Here is a 16,403-nt window from a genome sequence, read left to right as displayed (position 1 = left end):
GTACGTGGGAGTTGTTGGTTTATGTGTTTATGGTCTTCCGCTCCCAGAGTCTCTCCTCATTGGCCAATAGTTGTGAACTTCAACTCTCAGAACTCCTTCTCATTGGCCTGCCTTGGTTGAGGCTTCTGGGAGCTGAAGTCTGGGAACCGCTGTAGCTGCTCAAGAGCTCAACCATACCATACTTGGGATTATTTCCGCATGGAAAGGGAAAAGGGCTAACTCTCTAGGATTGTCTAGGTCCTCCAGTATGACTCCATGATCAAATAATAATAACAATAATAATAAGTGTGTATCACACTGCCTATTTCCAGCCCCAATTGTGTTCCAAACAAAACCTCAAGGCATTGTTGAAGGCTTTCAAGGCTGGAAACATTTGGGAATTCCACCAGGCAGGAAGCAGCCAAGCTTTGAAGCTGCAAAGCTATTCGATGCTAATCAAGATGATATGTTGAAACATTCACACTTGCCTCAAACGGAGAAGAGTTCTTTCTCCCACCCTGAGCATTCCACAGATATATAAACTTTCCAACAAATCTCACAACCTCTGAGGGTGCCTGCCATAGATGTGGGCAAAACGTCAGGAGAGAATGCTTCTGGAACACGGTCATGCAGCCCGGAAAACTCACAGCAACCCAACCTCAAAGCATCTTAATTTTACCGCAGTGAAATCTCAGGTTAGATTTTAATAACCCATATTATAATCCTTTGTTAACAAAGTTAGAATAAACATTTAAATGCTGTACTTCTCTGTTTAAAGCTTTACAGTTTCCGATTCAAAATTATGTAACTCAAAAACACTTAAATAGTTTTTATTCTCTGTATAGCTACCTGGATCAACTGCCTGCAGTACAATAGCACAACACAGGATAACACGTAATATCAAAAAATGTTTATGCATAAGCTATGTTTTCAAGATAGTCTATGCAGCATGTCTTTGGCTCATGTTTATAAACTGTAATTACAATTCTGTACCCTCCAGTTAAACATTTCTATGTTAATATATTCTTGTCAATCACCATTTTTTCCTTGGGGACCACAACGAACAGAGGTGTCTTTGTCCAGAAAAAAGGGCTTTGGAGGCTGGAGTGAAGTGAAAAGACAAGCGAGATTAACCCTAAGGACTGGCTAGCTATTATTTCTTGCCTGCAAAATAAAATACAATTATAAATGTGAGGGATTATAAAAGAGACTCCATGTTAAAGTGAATTAACTGGAAAGAAATTGTGGCAACAGCTGATTGGCTGAGCCAGCCAGGATTCCAATTGGCTGTTGCTTCTAGCCTGGCACTGAGGCCAACGGATTTTAACTGCCACTTCTATTCTGGAGAGCGAGAAAGAAGCTGACTGGAAATTTAGTCAAGAGTGAAATGGCTGTTGTGCTCTCCTAAGTTTGACTATTTAAAAAGGAAATGAGGCATATGTAAAAATACTGTTATATACTGTTGCCCTGTATGTGTTTGAACTTTTGAACCTGAATAAAGATACTGTTAATTGTTATGCCCAAGCCTAAGTGACAACTTTGTTACACAGCAGGGTTTATCTTGATTTAAAGACAGTGATAAAGCTCCTATTTACCTATTTATTTATCTCTACAAACACCAACAATAAAGTAGTATGTATTCTAAATCAGACATACCTTCTGATGAAATACCATTTTTATGTATAGGTAGTCCCCAGTTTACAAACAAGATAATGTTCTGTAGTTTTGTTCTTAAACTGAATCTGTATGTAAGTTGGACAGGTATTTTTTTCAGTGTAACTCCATATATATGTATGTATGTATGCATGCATGCTTTGATTAGTACAGTAGAGTCTCACTTATCCAACCTAAACGGGCCGGCAGAACGTTGGATAAGCGAATATGTTGGATAATAAGGAGGGATTAAGGAAAAGCCTATTACACATCAAATTAGGTTATGATTTTACAAATTAAGCACCAAAACATCATGTTTAACAACAAATTTGACAGAAAAAGTAGTTCAATGCGCAGTAATGCTATGTAGTAATTACTGTATTTACTAATTTAGCATCAAAATATCACGATGTATTGAAAACATTCACTGCAAAAATGCATTGGATAATCCAGAACGTTGGATAAGCGACTGCTGAATAAGTGAGACTCTACTGTATATGGAAGGGTTAACACCCCTGTGGTGTTTGTTTTGCTGTCTGTGCCCCTTTTCATAAGTTTTCACCTAATTTTCTGTCCCTGTGAGAACTGGATTTTGAGACATTTGACTTGTTGTGGAAACAAGAATCAGTGAGAAAGGTTCAGGACTCATTTCCAGAGAGCTGAATTAATTGGACAGTGTAGATGCGCCATGAGAATGCTCCAAGTGCTCTTCCATTTTCTCTCCTTAATCAATTTTGAAGATGAAGAGGGGGGAGGCAGAAAAAAGAATTGCAAATGGAAATCAATGTCATCTGGACAAATTTCGAGAGTGAAGCAAGAAATATACAGTTAAAGCCTACTAACTAAAGCATTCATTTTTCAAAAGTCATTATGACTGAAAATGGTAGCAGCATAACAGGCACAGAAAGCATGTGGCCTTCCAAGTCATTGGGCTGCAATTTCCATCAGCCCTGGCCATCTTAGCCAGTACATGATGTATCATGTCTGTTTATTTATGTTTTTACTTTGTAATTTTTATTGAGTCTGTTTTTACTCATTGGTTTGATGTATCATTTGTTTTGGCATTGAATGTTTGCCATTGTGTTTATTCTGTTGGAAACCGCCCTGAGTTCTTTCAGGGAGATAAATAAATATATTATTATTATCATTATTATTATTAAATTGCCCTAAGGCACCACTTCTTAAACTATGGATTTTGATCCTAGTTGGGGTTCCCTTAATGTTGGGATTGCAAAAAATTTGGCAATAGTAAAGGGTTTCTGAATGTTGCTGATTTACACAATTATCATTGTTATAATTATGTTTATTTATACCTCGCTTTTGTTCTCCACAAAGACACTCAAAGCAGCACAAATCTGTTAGCAACAACATGAAGTATTTACAGTGAGCTCTGTAGAAAGTGCTTAAGCTGTACTCCACAGAAAGGAAAGTTAGCTTGTATAGCAAGCCTTGCAAATGCTGGTTTATTTTCAGGAAGTGTTTAATCTTTATATCTATACATATGCACCCTGGGTTACATAAACATTTCTTGGGCGAAAGGGTTTGCAGGTGGAAAGGGTTTCCGAAGCCCTGCACTAAAGGACAAGTAGAATAGCTATCCAGCAGCACATAAAGGACACATTCTACATCCGTCTATTGGAGAGTGGCAAATTATACATTTTCAAAAGAATGTGCTTATGTTAGGGCAAGTCATATTTTCCAGAGTACTAAGAGAAATTGGTTTTATATAAACTAGGGATTATTATTATTTTTTATTTATATACTGTTTTTTCTCTCCATATGGAAACTCAAAGCTGCTCCCAGCTAAAAGCATTGTAATATAAGTTAAAATATACAACATACAAGTATTAAAACAGTATTAATCATAATTAAAAACATATAAAATTACAGCAGCTCCTGACAATCTTAAAAATCTTCTTCTTTAAAAGCCTGCCTGAATAAAATGTTTTAACCCATCGCCTGAAGGACAGCAGGTAGGCTACATCAAAACATAGTTGTCATTATGCTTTAATGGGGATGAACGACATGCCATATACAAAGAAATGGGGATTAATTGCATGCCATATACAAAGAAGAGTAGACAGTGTGGTGTAGTGGCTTAAGTGTTGACCTAAGACTCTAAGAAACCAGCATCCAATTCTTCATTTGACCATAGAAACCCACTAGTCACACTTTCACAGATAAAGGCAATGGCAAATCCCCTCGCAATAAATCTTGCCAAGAAAACCCTATAATGGGGTTGTCATAGCTTGGAGTCAACCAAAAGGCACATTATTATTGTTGTTGTTATTGTTATTATTATATCCCACTTTATCTTTCCCAAAGGAGACTCAAAGCGGCCTTACATAAAAGCATTAGCATACAATTTAAAATATATCAATATGCCAACATTAAAACAGGATTAAATATAAACAGTATTTTTTAAAAATCCCAGTTAAAAACCATTAAAACATAGTCAAAGTATTTTATTACTATGTTATTTATAACAACAAACACTCAGAGGATGTTTCCACATGTCCCTTTTACCTATTTTTCAATTCTCCTGGTTTCTTGGGACCCTTTAGCTTTTCTAAGATTTTGACAAATCAACATGTTTTTCAAAGTATTTAATATAAATCTCATATATTCCATAATTCTGATAAATCATGTATAGCACATACATGCATAAGAGAAGATGACTGGATGAATATCTCACTGCACTTTCAATTCTAAAAACATGCAAATGTTTCAACCGAACGAAGCAAACATGCAAGATTCATTTTCTGCAATAAGGATTTCACCCAATAAAGCATATTATACACAAGTTGTAGCATAAAAATAGGCTCTCCCTCCCTCCTCCACCCCCAAGTTTAGAGTACAGAAGGCAAAGGGGAAGTACAAATGATATTAAATTATACAGCCTGGCATATTATTGCTAAATTCAATCTACAAAGCTGCTCAAATAGTTTAAAATGCTGCACATATTTTCATGCAACTATTAACACACATTCACTTTATCAGAGAAAAGAGGCAGATAAGTTCATTCAAGAGAAATATCTAGTGGTAAATGTTTATTGAGGAAAAGCAGCTTAGGTCTCTTGCAGCAAGAATAGCACAATGTATTATGAGCTAGGAATGTATGGATCTCATCTGGGGCAATAATTAAGAATATATTTTGCCATTTTGGAAACTGCAAATATTGATGAAACAAAAGGACATCACTATACTGTTTATCTGAACAGACTTTCTGGATGTGAAAAAAATCTAATATCTGAGCCATTCTTAAGTTTCAGGACACCACCTTATTTCAGATAGCATCAGCTCAACCTAGGAATGGGGGAAATGGCATAATTGTTGGAGGATGTATATGAATTTAAATATATCGGGGATAATAAATAACTATTTTCAAGAGAAAACACGGGTTTACATTTGTACATTGGTTGAGGTTTCTCCTTGATTTGTGCTTTCTGTTTGCGCTGAATGACTCAAAAACTGTCCGGAGGCTCCAATGTATAGTCGTGATCGCATTGGCCATTTCTGCAAGAGAATATACACAAAAAGTGCAAAATAGGTTAGCATTGCTTCGCTGTCATACGATTTCTGAAACACGAGAAGAGTGAGACTACACAAGAGGGGAAAGTGCAAGTATCTGCAGTTTACAAACATCTTCATTAACATTACTGACAAACTGCACTAGACAATGAATCAAGGAGTAATACATTTTCCCCATAAGAAATTAGACAAGAATATGCTAGCAGGGAATAGGAAACCCCTATGTCAGTGGAATAGTGAATCTACCCCAGGTTTCAGTTTAACCTTTGAAAGTGATATCCAGGGTGCTGAATCTGTTTTTAGGGATAAGATTCAGCAGTGTTTACGGCTCCTTTTAAAAAGCAGATTTGCCACCTCACTGGTATCAGGACCATCAGCTTCCAATGAATGACTCCACACAATTAGCGGTTGCCTCAATGGTGACACCCTTAATTGCTAAATACATTAAATCTGATCCAAATTAGAATCTGGATTGAAAAGGAGCTGGCTTATACCTTTGTTGGTTGCAACTGGAACCAAAACATTATCTCTGTCATTACTGAGAGCGAGGCAGCTGCCTCCGGCAATAGATTTTGCCTGCAGGTAACAAATGGTTAACCTACAATTAAGGTATTTCTCTTCTGCAGATGGAAAGGAGTGTTTGTGAGTTTTTGTGGCTTGTGGAGCTATGAATCCTAACCTGAGGCAGAATTGATGCATTTACTATTCTACCCCAGGAAACAAAACTGCCAGTTCCAGATCCAGCTATTTTAATTGATAGTAAAGCTTTTCATAAAAACGGCATATAAACGGCAAGTACAGAACTAAAGCTTGGGGAAGTTGCTTTCTTTCATAACATCCCCTGGAAACCCCCATGTAGTCTGGCCAGTTTTACATTCAATGTGTAGCAGAGAGAAAAAAATACAAACACTAATCCAACATGCTATAAGCACAGTTGTTTTAACAGTCAGTTATGAAAGGGAAAATAATGCACGCACAAGCTGCATCACTTGTGAATGCTGTCCCTCACTTATTCTAAAATATAACAAGACTCAGTGGTATTGGTTGAACTGATGATGAAAGGGACTGTATATTCAAACACATAGCCCTGACTATACAAAAGGCAATTAGCAGGTAACATAATAGACTATACAGTATTTAAAACAATAGTTAGCATTTCTCGAATATGTTACAGGGTTCAAGGGGAGTACATTTTAAAAGATGTGTATTCTATGTAAGCACTCTTTTAAAATGTAACAAGGACAATGTACAATTTTAAAGACAAGAGCATTTCTAACATCTCTTACAGGGTTCCAGGTGAGCACATTTAAAAACTGGTTTTTCTGTTCACTCTCAGAATTCATTTTAAAACCAATTTTATGTAAGCTACTGAAATAATCTTTTTGGATATTAGAAAGGACACATTATAAATGAATGAGAACATGTGCACACCTGCATCTACTGACCTGGTAATTAGTGCCACCAAACTCAATGGGATCAAATTTTGAGTAAATGTTTATAGGCTTGGTTTGTTGACATTGGTGACAGTTAAATTATAAAATATACATTAGTTCAGAAGAAGGAAATGATAGTTGCCTATTTTGTTTGCAAGAAACAAAAGGGACGAGTCCAAAGGTGAAACAAAAATGTTTTATTTGTGCAGTACGCTGTTCAAGCAAGGTTGGAGAAAAGCAACATTATCCTCTCTATAACAATGTTCAGTGCAAAATCTACCTTGAGAGTGGACTCCAACTTATGCACTGAAACCTTCCTCTTCCCTAATCTTGCCCCAAAGCGTCTCCCAATTCTCTGGACAGATTTTGAGGGATTTTGATAAACTGCAAGATAAAGAGGGGATTGTACCTTCTTTCTTCTGCTGACAGAAGCTGTTCTTTTACTGGGATGAAACAGATAACTGTGGGCACAATTCAAAATGTTTATGCTTAAATCCCCTGTGTGGCTACTGTCCAGGCTATTTGAAAGACCGTATCTCCCTATAATGGTCTTGATCACACTCTAGATCTCCAGGACACACCTCTGTCCACCTTCCCAGGCATGTTTCTCCTATAGAGGAATCTATAGTTTCCTCTATAGATTCTCTAAGGCTTTGGGATTCCCTCCCTAGGAGGCTAGGATGGCTCCCTCCTTGCTGTTTCTCCTTTATCAAGTGCAAAAATTTCTTTTTCAACAGGCTTTTTTGAATTCAGAGTTTAATGGTGCATCGATCTTCATTTCTAATGGATTTTAAAAGGGTTTTCACTTGGTGGACTGTTAAATTGTATTTTAACAATAACTTTTTATCTGTTCCTACTTATGTGTTTGTAAATGCTTTTGTTTTAGTTTTTGCAGGCTGTATTGAGTCCCAGTATTCAGTAAAAGGTGAGATGAAATGATTAAATAAAAACACAAGGAAACACACACACACAAACATATATAAATATCCCCGAAACATTTACTTGGAAGTGATTTCAAGTGAGTGTTTTAGTATAATTGTGGGCTTGATAATTGATGGCCCTATATTTTAACTTTAGTTGCTTGCCCTGTCATTACTATATCCTGCTATATGTCCCATTCCCCCTGTGGTATCACCTATAGCCAGGATTGTGCATACACTTTAACATTTATTTTTTTTCTTACATATTAATGTTACTGTTTATAGCCTAGGCCCAGCATATTCCAATGTTCTTTAATAAGGTGCAATGGCACCTATGGTTTTTTTTATTTTAAAAAATGAGAAAGAGACATTATGATACCAGTAGACAGAACAAATGTAGGAAAAAATGATTAAAGGGCTGCTTTGTAATAAGATGTGGAAGTGATGTGTGGTTCACAGCTTGCCCTTGTAATCGGCCCTTTAATTAGTAATTTCCTGAAGTCTTTTCCTTCTAGATTAGAAACTACTAATTAAAGAGCTAGCGTCTGAGGGAAGAGAAGCAGGAGCTATTGTAAATACTGTTCATGCATGGATTTATAGCTATGGTCCTGTATCCTTACTGGGCAGCAAGTTCTTTTCTACTGAATTGGATTTAAGAACTTGTCCCTGATGAGAGGCTTCACAGAACTGGTATGGTGAATGAAGCTTTAGTGCTCTAAATTATATCCTGTCTAGAATTACAATGGCACTTAAGCAGTGTTCTTGAATGGATGTATTATGACACACAGCTGAGTGTGATTTTTTTCCCTCGGTGAAGAATTTAGAATATAGTCATACTTCAGTTATGACTTCAGAGTTACTTCAACTCTATTGACAGTGAAGATCCTTTTAAAAACATTTTTCACCCTCTCAGGGCTCTTCCACACAGCCATATAACCCAGAATATCAAGGCAGAAAATCCCACAATATCTGTTTTGAACTGGGTTATCTGAGTCCACACTGCTGTATATCCCAGTTCAAAGCAAAAAATGTGGAAGGGCCCTCAGCCCTCCTTTCCTCCCTCCTACTCTGACTAAAATGGATGAATTGTGTCAGCATTGGAAGAATGGTGAAGGAGAGGTGAAAAAAATTACAGAGATTTCATGCCAAGTTGCAGAAGTACTTTTACAGCAACCAGTGCAGTACAGGTTGAGCAGGGGGAGAGTGGGATTTTTATTAGCAATTTTTATGTAATGTCTGTATTTGCCTAGAATAGGCAAGATAAACAGTAGCTGCTGCCAGAATCCCTTGCTGAACATCCATGGACAAAAGGGAAGAGCAGATAAATCTACCTCACCAGCTATTCCACACTATTATAAAAGAATAAATAAAAGAATAGACTTATACATTTGCTTACCAAAATGAAAACAATAAGGAATCTAGAAGATGGTGAAAGAAAAAGTAATCTGTGAGTGCATTTTGAAAGAAAACCTCAAATAGTTTCTTGAAGTTTGAAATTTTTTTTGTTTACTTAAATAGAATTACTCAGCCTGGTTGTTTCATTTCATATGTACATATTATCAATTTTAAACAAAAAGCTTGCTGAATTGCTCTTCTTTTTGTAGTATAAGAATCTATCCTTTTTTCCTGCCTCTGTTACCAAGTTTTGTAAGTAATGCCCAGAAACACATCTGCTACATAAATTGAGGTATAACTGTAATGCAAAAAAATCATATCTTTATTCCATTTGGCCAGAACTTGGAAGCATTATTTTATGATCTAAAATTCACAGAATGCTCTAATCAACATAGTAGCCATTCTGGCTGCAAGATTCTAAAAGCTGTAGCCCACGAAATAGTAAAGATAAAGGTAAAGGTTTTCCCCTGACATTAAGTCTAGTCGTGTCTGACCTTGGGGATTGGTGCTCATCTTCATTTCAAAGCTGAAGAGCCGGCGTTGTCCGTAGACACCTCCAAGGTCATGTGGCCAGCATGACTGCATGGAACACTATTACCTTCCCACTGGAGCAGTACCTATTGATCTACTCACATTTGCATGTTTTCGAACTGCTAGGTTGGCAGAAGCTGGGGCTAATAGTGTAAGTTCACCCCGCTCCCAGGATTCAAACCACCACCCTTTCGGTCAGCAAGTTCAGCAGCTCAGCAGTTTAATCTGCTGTGCCACCAAGGGCTCCAGCCCACGAAATAACTCTTCCAAATGTTGGTCTATTATGTTAACTCACGTGTTTATTTTTGCATGGCTTACCTTAACCGGATGCAGGTAGCCATCCCCTCTCAATGAGCCCAAGCCCTCTCCTGGCATATCGTCTTCATCCTGTAGGCTACGGGTGAGGTGAGCGATATAGGTGGTGGCCAGGAGAAGGACATCCAACTTGGACAGTTTTGTGTCAGGAGGCACAGACGGCAGCGTTCTCTGAAGCTCCAAGAAGGCATGGCGCAGAGTCTGCACTCGGCTCCGCTCTCGGGCAGCGTTTGCAGCTGCTGGTCTCCCCAGGGTGGTCCCAGTCCGCTGCTCAGTCAAGGAGTCAGTACCAGATACAGACGATGGCAGAGATTTGGAGACGGAGCAGGACACAGGGAGCTCCTTGCATTTCTCAGGTGCATTTCTATAGTCCATTGGTGGAGATTAACCTGTAACCAACAAGGATACTTATTTCTATGACCTTGCCCCTAGGAGAATCACAGTTAGCAATGACAAGAATCATACTGTAATCTGATTTATTTAGCATTACACCAGGAGTTCTCAGAATACCGAAGTACCATATGTTTCAGTTCTTAAGTCTTCAGTTGTTGTTTTTTGTTAACTGATAGAGTTTTGAAAACCATTTTTGTGGATTATAATACACCTCCCCCCCAATTGGGATGGTAAGGATTCTGAGAAGTCTGCATTCTTAATGCCAATTTTATTGGGACTAAGCCCTTTTAAACACAGTGAGATGTACTTTTGAATAAATATCCATGTCATTGTCCTTTAAACTCTAGGCATTACATAACCCATAAAGAAAAAAATACCCAGATGTAGCAAATACTCAATACAACCATGTTTTCACAAAAATGTTGTAATTTTGTATTTGTGGGAATTTTTAATATTAATGTGTTGACTTAACAGTGACCCTATAGCAAAAATTAAAAAAAACTTCTTTCCTCTTTCTTTTGTTCTCTCTCCACTTTTAATCTCTGAAATATAGTAGTATGTGATTCATTTTATGAATGACAAAAACAAAGACCTTTTTCTTCTACTTTAGACAAGCGAATCTTCACTATCTCCTTTCTGCAACTGTCAACAACCTCTGTTGAATCTCTGCATTTTGGGAGGAATTCATAAAATTCATCTGGGATAGTCAACATTCACATATAAATGTCAACATTCACCACATTTCAGACAAATGGAATAACGCAAGGCATACTGGCTGCCATCCAATAAAGTGATATGTTCAGAGAAAAACCACACTTGGAGCTTTGAGTTCATTTGTAATTTCTGCTGCTGTAGTTCTCCTTGCATAGCGTGGAGAGAAAAATCATCTTTGAGAGAGGCATGGACAATTTCATAAGTATTACACAAAAGATTGAAATATACCAACAGGATCTATGTGGGCTATTAAATGCACTGTACGAGATATCAACAGCACTTTCTTTTCAAGCAAGTCTGATTCTACGCTTCTCAACAAGATCCTACTTATGAATAGTCACAGTGACGTCAGCCATGGTGGTCCTTAAGATTCTGGTTGTCATTCTGAAATTCTACATATTCTGCCTTATGGTCATTTGCAATATAGTAACACATTTCTGTGGCTGTTTTCCATTCTTTTCATGCACGCTGATATTTCTCCTTCCATGGTTTATCTTTTTTATTTTTCGATTTTGTTTCTGAATTCCTAAATACATGCTGTATACCTGCTGGACTGCGACAAAATGTGTCCATATTATTTTTCTCTTTTTCTGGTCCATCCTTAAATAAGCAAAATATTTCTGTTAGCATCCTCTAAAAGACAACATGATGTAAAGTGAACAGTTGTAACAATATGATTTCCTTAACTACTGAAGCTTTTGAGTAGATTTTAAATGCTTGGCTACGATGAAGAATTCTGTAAAGTGCCAAGTATGATTAATCAAGTTGTTTCAATTAAACCTATCATCTCCAAGACAATGCATTTATTGGGCTTTTAAAATATCTTTATACACTACTTGAGCAGTATCAGGTAACCAAGGAAATTAACAGAGATGCCTCTTGGAGCATCGAACTACATGATATTCCCATTAATAAGACATATATTTATCTGAGCTCTGTTTACACAGTAGTAAAATGAAGGGGAGGTATTTCCAAATAGATTATAAAAGCAGAGATGGAATATACACATCTAATGTAGCCCTCTATCCAAAACATGCCAATTTCCAAGAAACACTGATGAGAGGAGGATATACGATTTAGAAAGAAGTTAGGACTATTTTCAGTGGGGAAAAGCTTGCAAAACATCAAAGTGCTACTACATTCAATTGCAGTCCTGAATAGACTCAACGCATTGAAGTTAAGGTAAATTGTTAGTTACTTTACAGTTCAATTACTTTCTAGATTGTACTCTTGTTGGGACTTACATTGAATTTATCCTAGAAAGTTTTCATCTTAAAGGCTGAAGATGCAGCCACTAGTCAGACTTACTAGGGAATATAGACTATTCAGTTCAGACAGAGTTCTTTCTGAGCATATGTATGTATATGTGTGTGTGTATCTATATATCGGTGGGTTGCTGTGAGTTTTCTGGGCTGTATGGTCATGTTCCCGAAGCATTCTCTCCTGACATTTCACTCACATCTATGGCAGGCATCCTCAAAGCCTGTGAGGTCTGTTGGAAACTAGACAAGCAGGGTTTATATATCTGGAATGTCCAGCGTGGGAGAAAGAACTCTTGTTTGCTTGAGGCAAGTGTGAATGTTGCAATTGGCCACCTTGATTAGCATTGAATGGCCTTGCAGCTTCAAAGCCTGGCTGCTTTCTGCCTGGGGCAATCCTTTGTTGGGAGGTGTTAGCTGGCTCTGATTTTTCTTTTAGGTCTGAAGTTCCCCTGTTTTCAGAGTGTTGCTCTTTATTTACTGTCCTGCTTTTAGAGTTTTTTTTTAATACTGGTAACTAAATTTATCTATATCTATGTATCTATTTTTATGCTAGTTTTAAACCACTTCATTGGATGAGTTGCAATAACAGATTCCAAGATTCGTGTTTGCACCTTTTTTGGTTATTTAATATTTTTTGTTCTAATGTAACACAAATCCTGTGTAAAATCATACTGTATATTTTTATTATTAATTTTGAAATCCGAAATACATACAGAAAGTCTATCTATCTTTCTATCTGTCTATATATCTCTCTCTCTCATTCATTGGAAAAAGTTTTTGCAGCATAACCATCCATAGGTCAGAGTTATTTTCATCAGTAACAGAATTCACTTGTCTTTGTCCCACAAATATTGCATGCCAGGGAATATGTCTTCTTATCTTTAAAGTAGAAAGGATTCCCCCCCCCCCCCCCCCCTAAGGCTGCCCTTCTGGAGTTTATCCCAAAACATTACAGGAGAGCAGTCATTCACAAGGCAGTGAATGAAACAGAAACAGAAACAATGCAGTTTTAGATATTTACAAATACTATTAATATTATTTTTCTACTTTATTTAGCTGCTTAAGCAACAGACACTTCCTGAGCCCTACTTTTTAAAAATAATTTATTTCATTTTAAAGGAGTGATGCTCAATGCACAAGCTAAGGAGTACAGCCTCAGTCCAGTAAGACATCCCAACAACATACTAACACACACATTCCAATTTTCTCCATATGCTCCTTGTACATGCATGCTCCTCAACCTTACATGTTGTACTACTCCCTTCAGTGCATCCAGCCCTCATGGCCAATATTAGAACGCTGGAAATTGTATTACAACTTATCTGGAGAGCCTCAAACTTACAAAGTTTGCAGGATTTCATCAATTTTCAGCAGTGAAAAAATGGAAGCAACTTCTCTGTCTCTCTGCTTTCAATCTCTTTATGAGATCTCTCTGCATGTCTACATTCTAAAAACCAGACATTTTAGAAAGATTGAAACAACCCATGTTTTTAAACAGTGACAACTTTGCACCAGAACTTAATTCTTCCTAACAATAATAATTTCCAATACAGAGCACAAACACAACTTCATTTAGAATGACACAACTAAATACAAAAAAATTCTACCATGTCAGTGTCTGAAATGTTTTAAAAGCAAGAGATTAATTTTGTTTTTACATTTTCTTTTTGCTTTCTCCACAGTTTGAACAGTCTGTTTTATAGCCCTACTTGGGGATCCCCACACTTGAAATGATACTGGCTGGTGTTCAATAATCAATACTGCATATTATAGCTTTAGACATTAAGAAGACATTAATTGTAAGTGTAAACACTACTAGTGAAACTTTTAAGTCGCACAAACAGCTCTCCATCTTCGGAGAAGAGAGCAAGTCACAGACAGAGCAACCCAGATGCGACTTTCAGCAGTATCTTGGAAATAAGTTCTAAGGCAGAATCAGTGGGACGGCTTCCTCATTAACCAGTTAATAAATACATGCAATTCTTTTAATTTTAGCATTTTCAGTCCGTTGCAAAGCTGCTTGGAGGACATTCCGATCTAAAGGCTACAAAAAAGAAGAGAAGGAGGGAAGGAAGGGGAGAAGCGGCTCCTCAAACAGGATGCAACCAGGGCGCAAAGTTTGCCAATGAAATGAAAGATTAGGTGTTAAGCAAAGAAGGAGAGAAAAACCAGAAAACCGCCTTAAGAGAACTCACTTTTGTCTTCTGGAGTTAGAATTGAAGGGAGAAGGAGCAGAGGTCCGGTCAGCACCGCTGGAGCCCAGATTGGGAGCGGAGGAGCGTGCGCTTTTATAGGGCTGGGGTAGAGCTCAAAGGGACCTCCCCCCTGCGCCCCCCGCCACCGCCCTTCCTGAGACCCCCAGCTCTTTCCTCGCCGAGGGATGGGAGCCCACCCCCTTCCCCAGGTAAAGAGGTGTAGCTCCTGATCCTCTTGGTCCATCCACACTGCAGACTTGAGACTACTTCATGCAGCTCGACATGCCATTAACTACTAGGACTCAAGGCTATGGGATCCTGGAGACTGTCGTTTGGTGTTAAGAACTGTGGGAGTTGAAGCCCAAAACACCTGGAGGGCCGAGGTTTGTCCGTGCCTGGTGTAGATGCACCCTCCCTCCATCTCTCTTGCTATGTTCTTGGAGCTAGAAATGGGCAGCAGTCTTTTTGGAGGGGGCAGCAACACTGTAGAATTTATAGAGTCTGACAGCACTTTAACTGTCATAACTCAGGGCTATGAAATTCTGGGAGTTGCAGTTTTACAAGGTCTTTGGCATGCTGGTGCTTCACCGAAACTACAAATCCCAGGATTTCATAGCATTGCGCCATGGCGGTTAAAGTGGTGCCAAAATGCATCAAATCTGCACTGTAGATGCAGGAACTGAAAGAAAACATGCACAGGGTATTTTTCTTCAAGTCTCCTACTTTAACAGAGGACAATTCTCTCTTTAAATGGCTGCGAGGGTACAGACCTCTTTTAGGTGTGACTAAGGGCATATCTGGTTCGAATCCGGAGAGCTGGATGAGCTCCTGATGTTAGCTCCAGCTTCTGCTAACCTAGCAGTTCGGAAATATGCAAATGTGAGTAGATCAATAGGTACCGCTCCGGTGGGAAGGTAACAGTTCTCCATGCAATCATGCCGGCCACATGACCTTGACGGCATCTACGGACAACACCAGCTCTTCAGTTTTGAAATGGAGATGAACACATTTCATCAACCACCAGAGTCGGACACGACTGGACTTAATGTCAGGGGAAAACCTTTACCTTTACTTAAGCATTGTCTGATTAATTTGTGGTCTAGGATATCTGCCATTTTGTCCACCCTCCTTCCTTCATTAAATCCACACATATGTCTGTCAGAGATAGGCATAAAGTTAAGTCATATCTCTGCCAACTTTAGGCAGAATGAAGCAGCCACCAAGCAATAGTTAATTGAGACTTCTATTGGCAGCAATTTCCATATTACTTCACAGCTCTTTTGCTGGAAGAGGAGGCATTATAACCATGGAAAGGTATTTCCCTAAGTTTAAAAAAGTAGTTCGGTCTGTGGTGTAGTTGTTTTAGTCACAAAGCTTAAAACTTTAAGGCATCTTATTTGTTAAAAGAGGTATCTGCTTTTTGAAGACTGCTTTACTCATTTTATCAATGTTGTTTTCTCGAAGTGGTAAGTCATGAAATAACTAGAGTTTTTTCCTGCAAAAATGTAAAAGTGCTTTTCATGTTCAGCATCTGCTTCATGTTTGCTTTATTAAAAAATATTTCATGATACAGCAAGACTACAAGAGTACAATCCTGTTTGGACAAGATTTTTTTTTCATGTCAGGAGTGACTTGAGAAACTGCAAGTTGCTTCTGGTGTGAGAGAACTGGCCGTCTGCAAGGAAATTGCGCAGAGAAGGCCCGGATGTTTGATGTTTTACCAACCTGTGGGAGGATTCTCTCCTGTCCTTGCATGGGGAACTTAATAATTTCATTTCAAAAGCATTGCATAAATTAGTATAAAACTGATAAAAATAGAAGGAGCACAAGTGGCTAAATAACTTTTGACCAAAAAACGGACAACATTGTTAGTAGCCTCAAACAATTCTTCCTCTGTACATAAGACAGGACATTGCAGAAAAGCATACAGATGCGGAGTTGTCTGTTCTGCCCCACATTTGCACAAGGTGGAGGATTCTTTTAGGCAGTGCCATTTTGCCAGGTTGTCTTTTGATCTGCCCACTCCACTTCTGAGTCTGTTCAGGGACTTCCAAGTTGCCCATTCTTGGTTTGCCCCTCGGG

At 38.2% G+C, this 16,403-nt stretch overlaps 1 protein-coding gene across 1 annotated transcript; it reads right to left on the bottom strand.

Moving 5' to 3' along the window:
* Positions 1–3,623: 3,623 nt before the first annotated feature.
* Positions 3,624–14,471, bottom strand: tcf24 (transcription factor 24). The gene is made up of 3 exons (XM_003219605.4): positions 14,322–14,471; positions 9,761–10,146; positions 3,624–5,148 (listed from the first exon to the last, which is right to left on the bottom strand). Exons 2-3 carry the CDS (start codon positions 10,130–10,132, stop codon positions 5,035–5,037), a joined length of 486 nt encoding a protein of 161 aa, XP_003219653.2. The 5' UTR covers positions 10,133–10,146; positions 14,322–14,471; the 3' UTR covers positions 3,624–5,034.
* Positions 14,472–16,403: the final 1,932 nt, after the last annotated feature.

This window comes from Anolis carolinensis, chromosome 4 (genome assembly GCF_035594765.1).
Source record: "Anolis carolinensis isolate JA03-04 chromosome 4, rAnoCar3.1.pri, whole genome shotgun sequence".
Lineage (NCBI taxonomy): Eukaryota > Metazoa > Chordata > Lepidosauria > Squamata > Dactyloidae > Anolis > Anolis carolinensis.
This window is presented reverse-complemented; position numbering and strand designations above follow the sequence as displayed.

What these genes read in the sequence shown, in the direction of transcription:
- tcf24 (XM_003219605.4), bottom strand. Translation starts at nt 10,132, where the DNA reads ATGGACTATAGAAATGCACCTGAGAAATGCAAGGAGCTCCCTGTGTCC. An exon ending in GCTACCTGCATCCGGTTAAG is followed by an intron (nt 5,149 to 9,760) that starts GTAAGCCATGCA and finishes ATTCTCTTGCAG; the next exon opens with AAATGGCCAATGCGATCACG.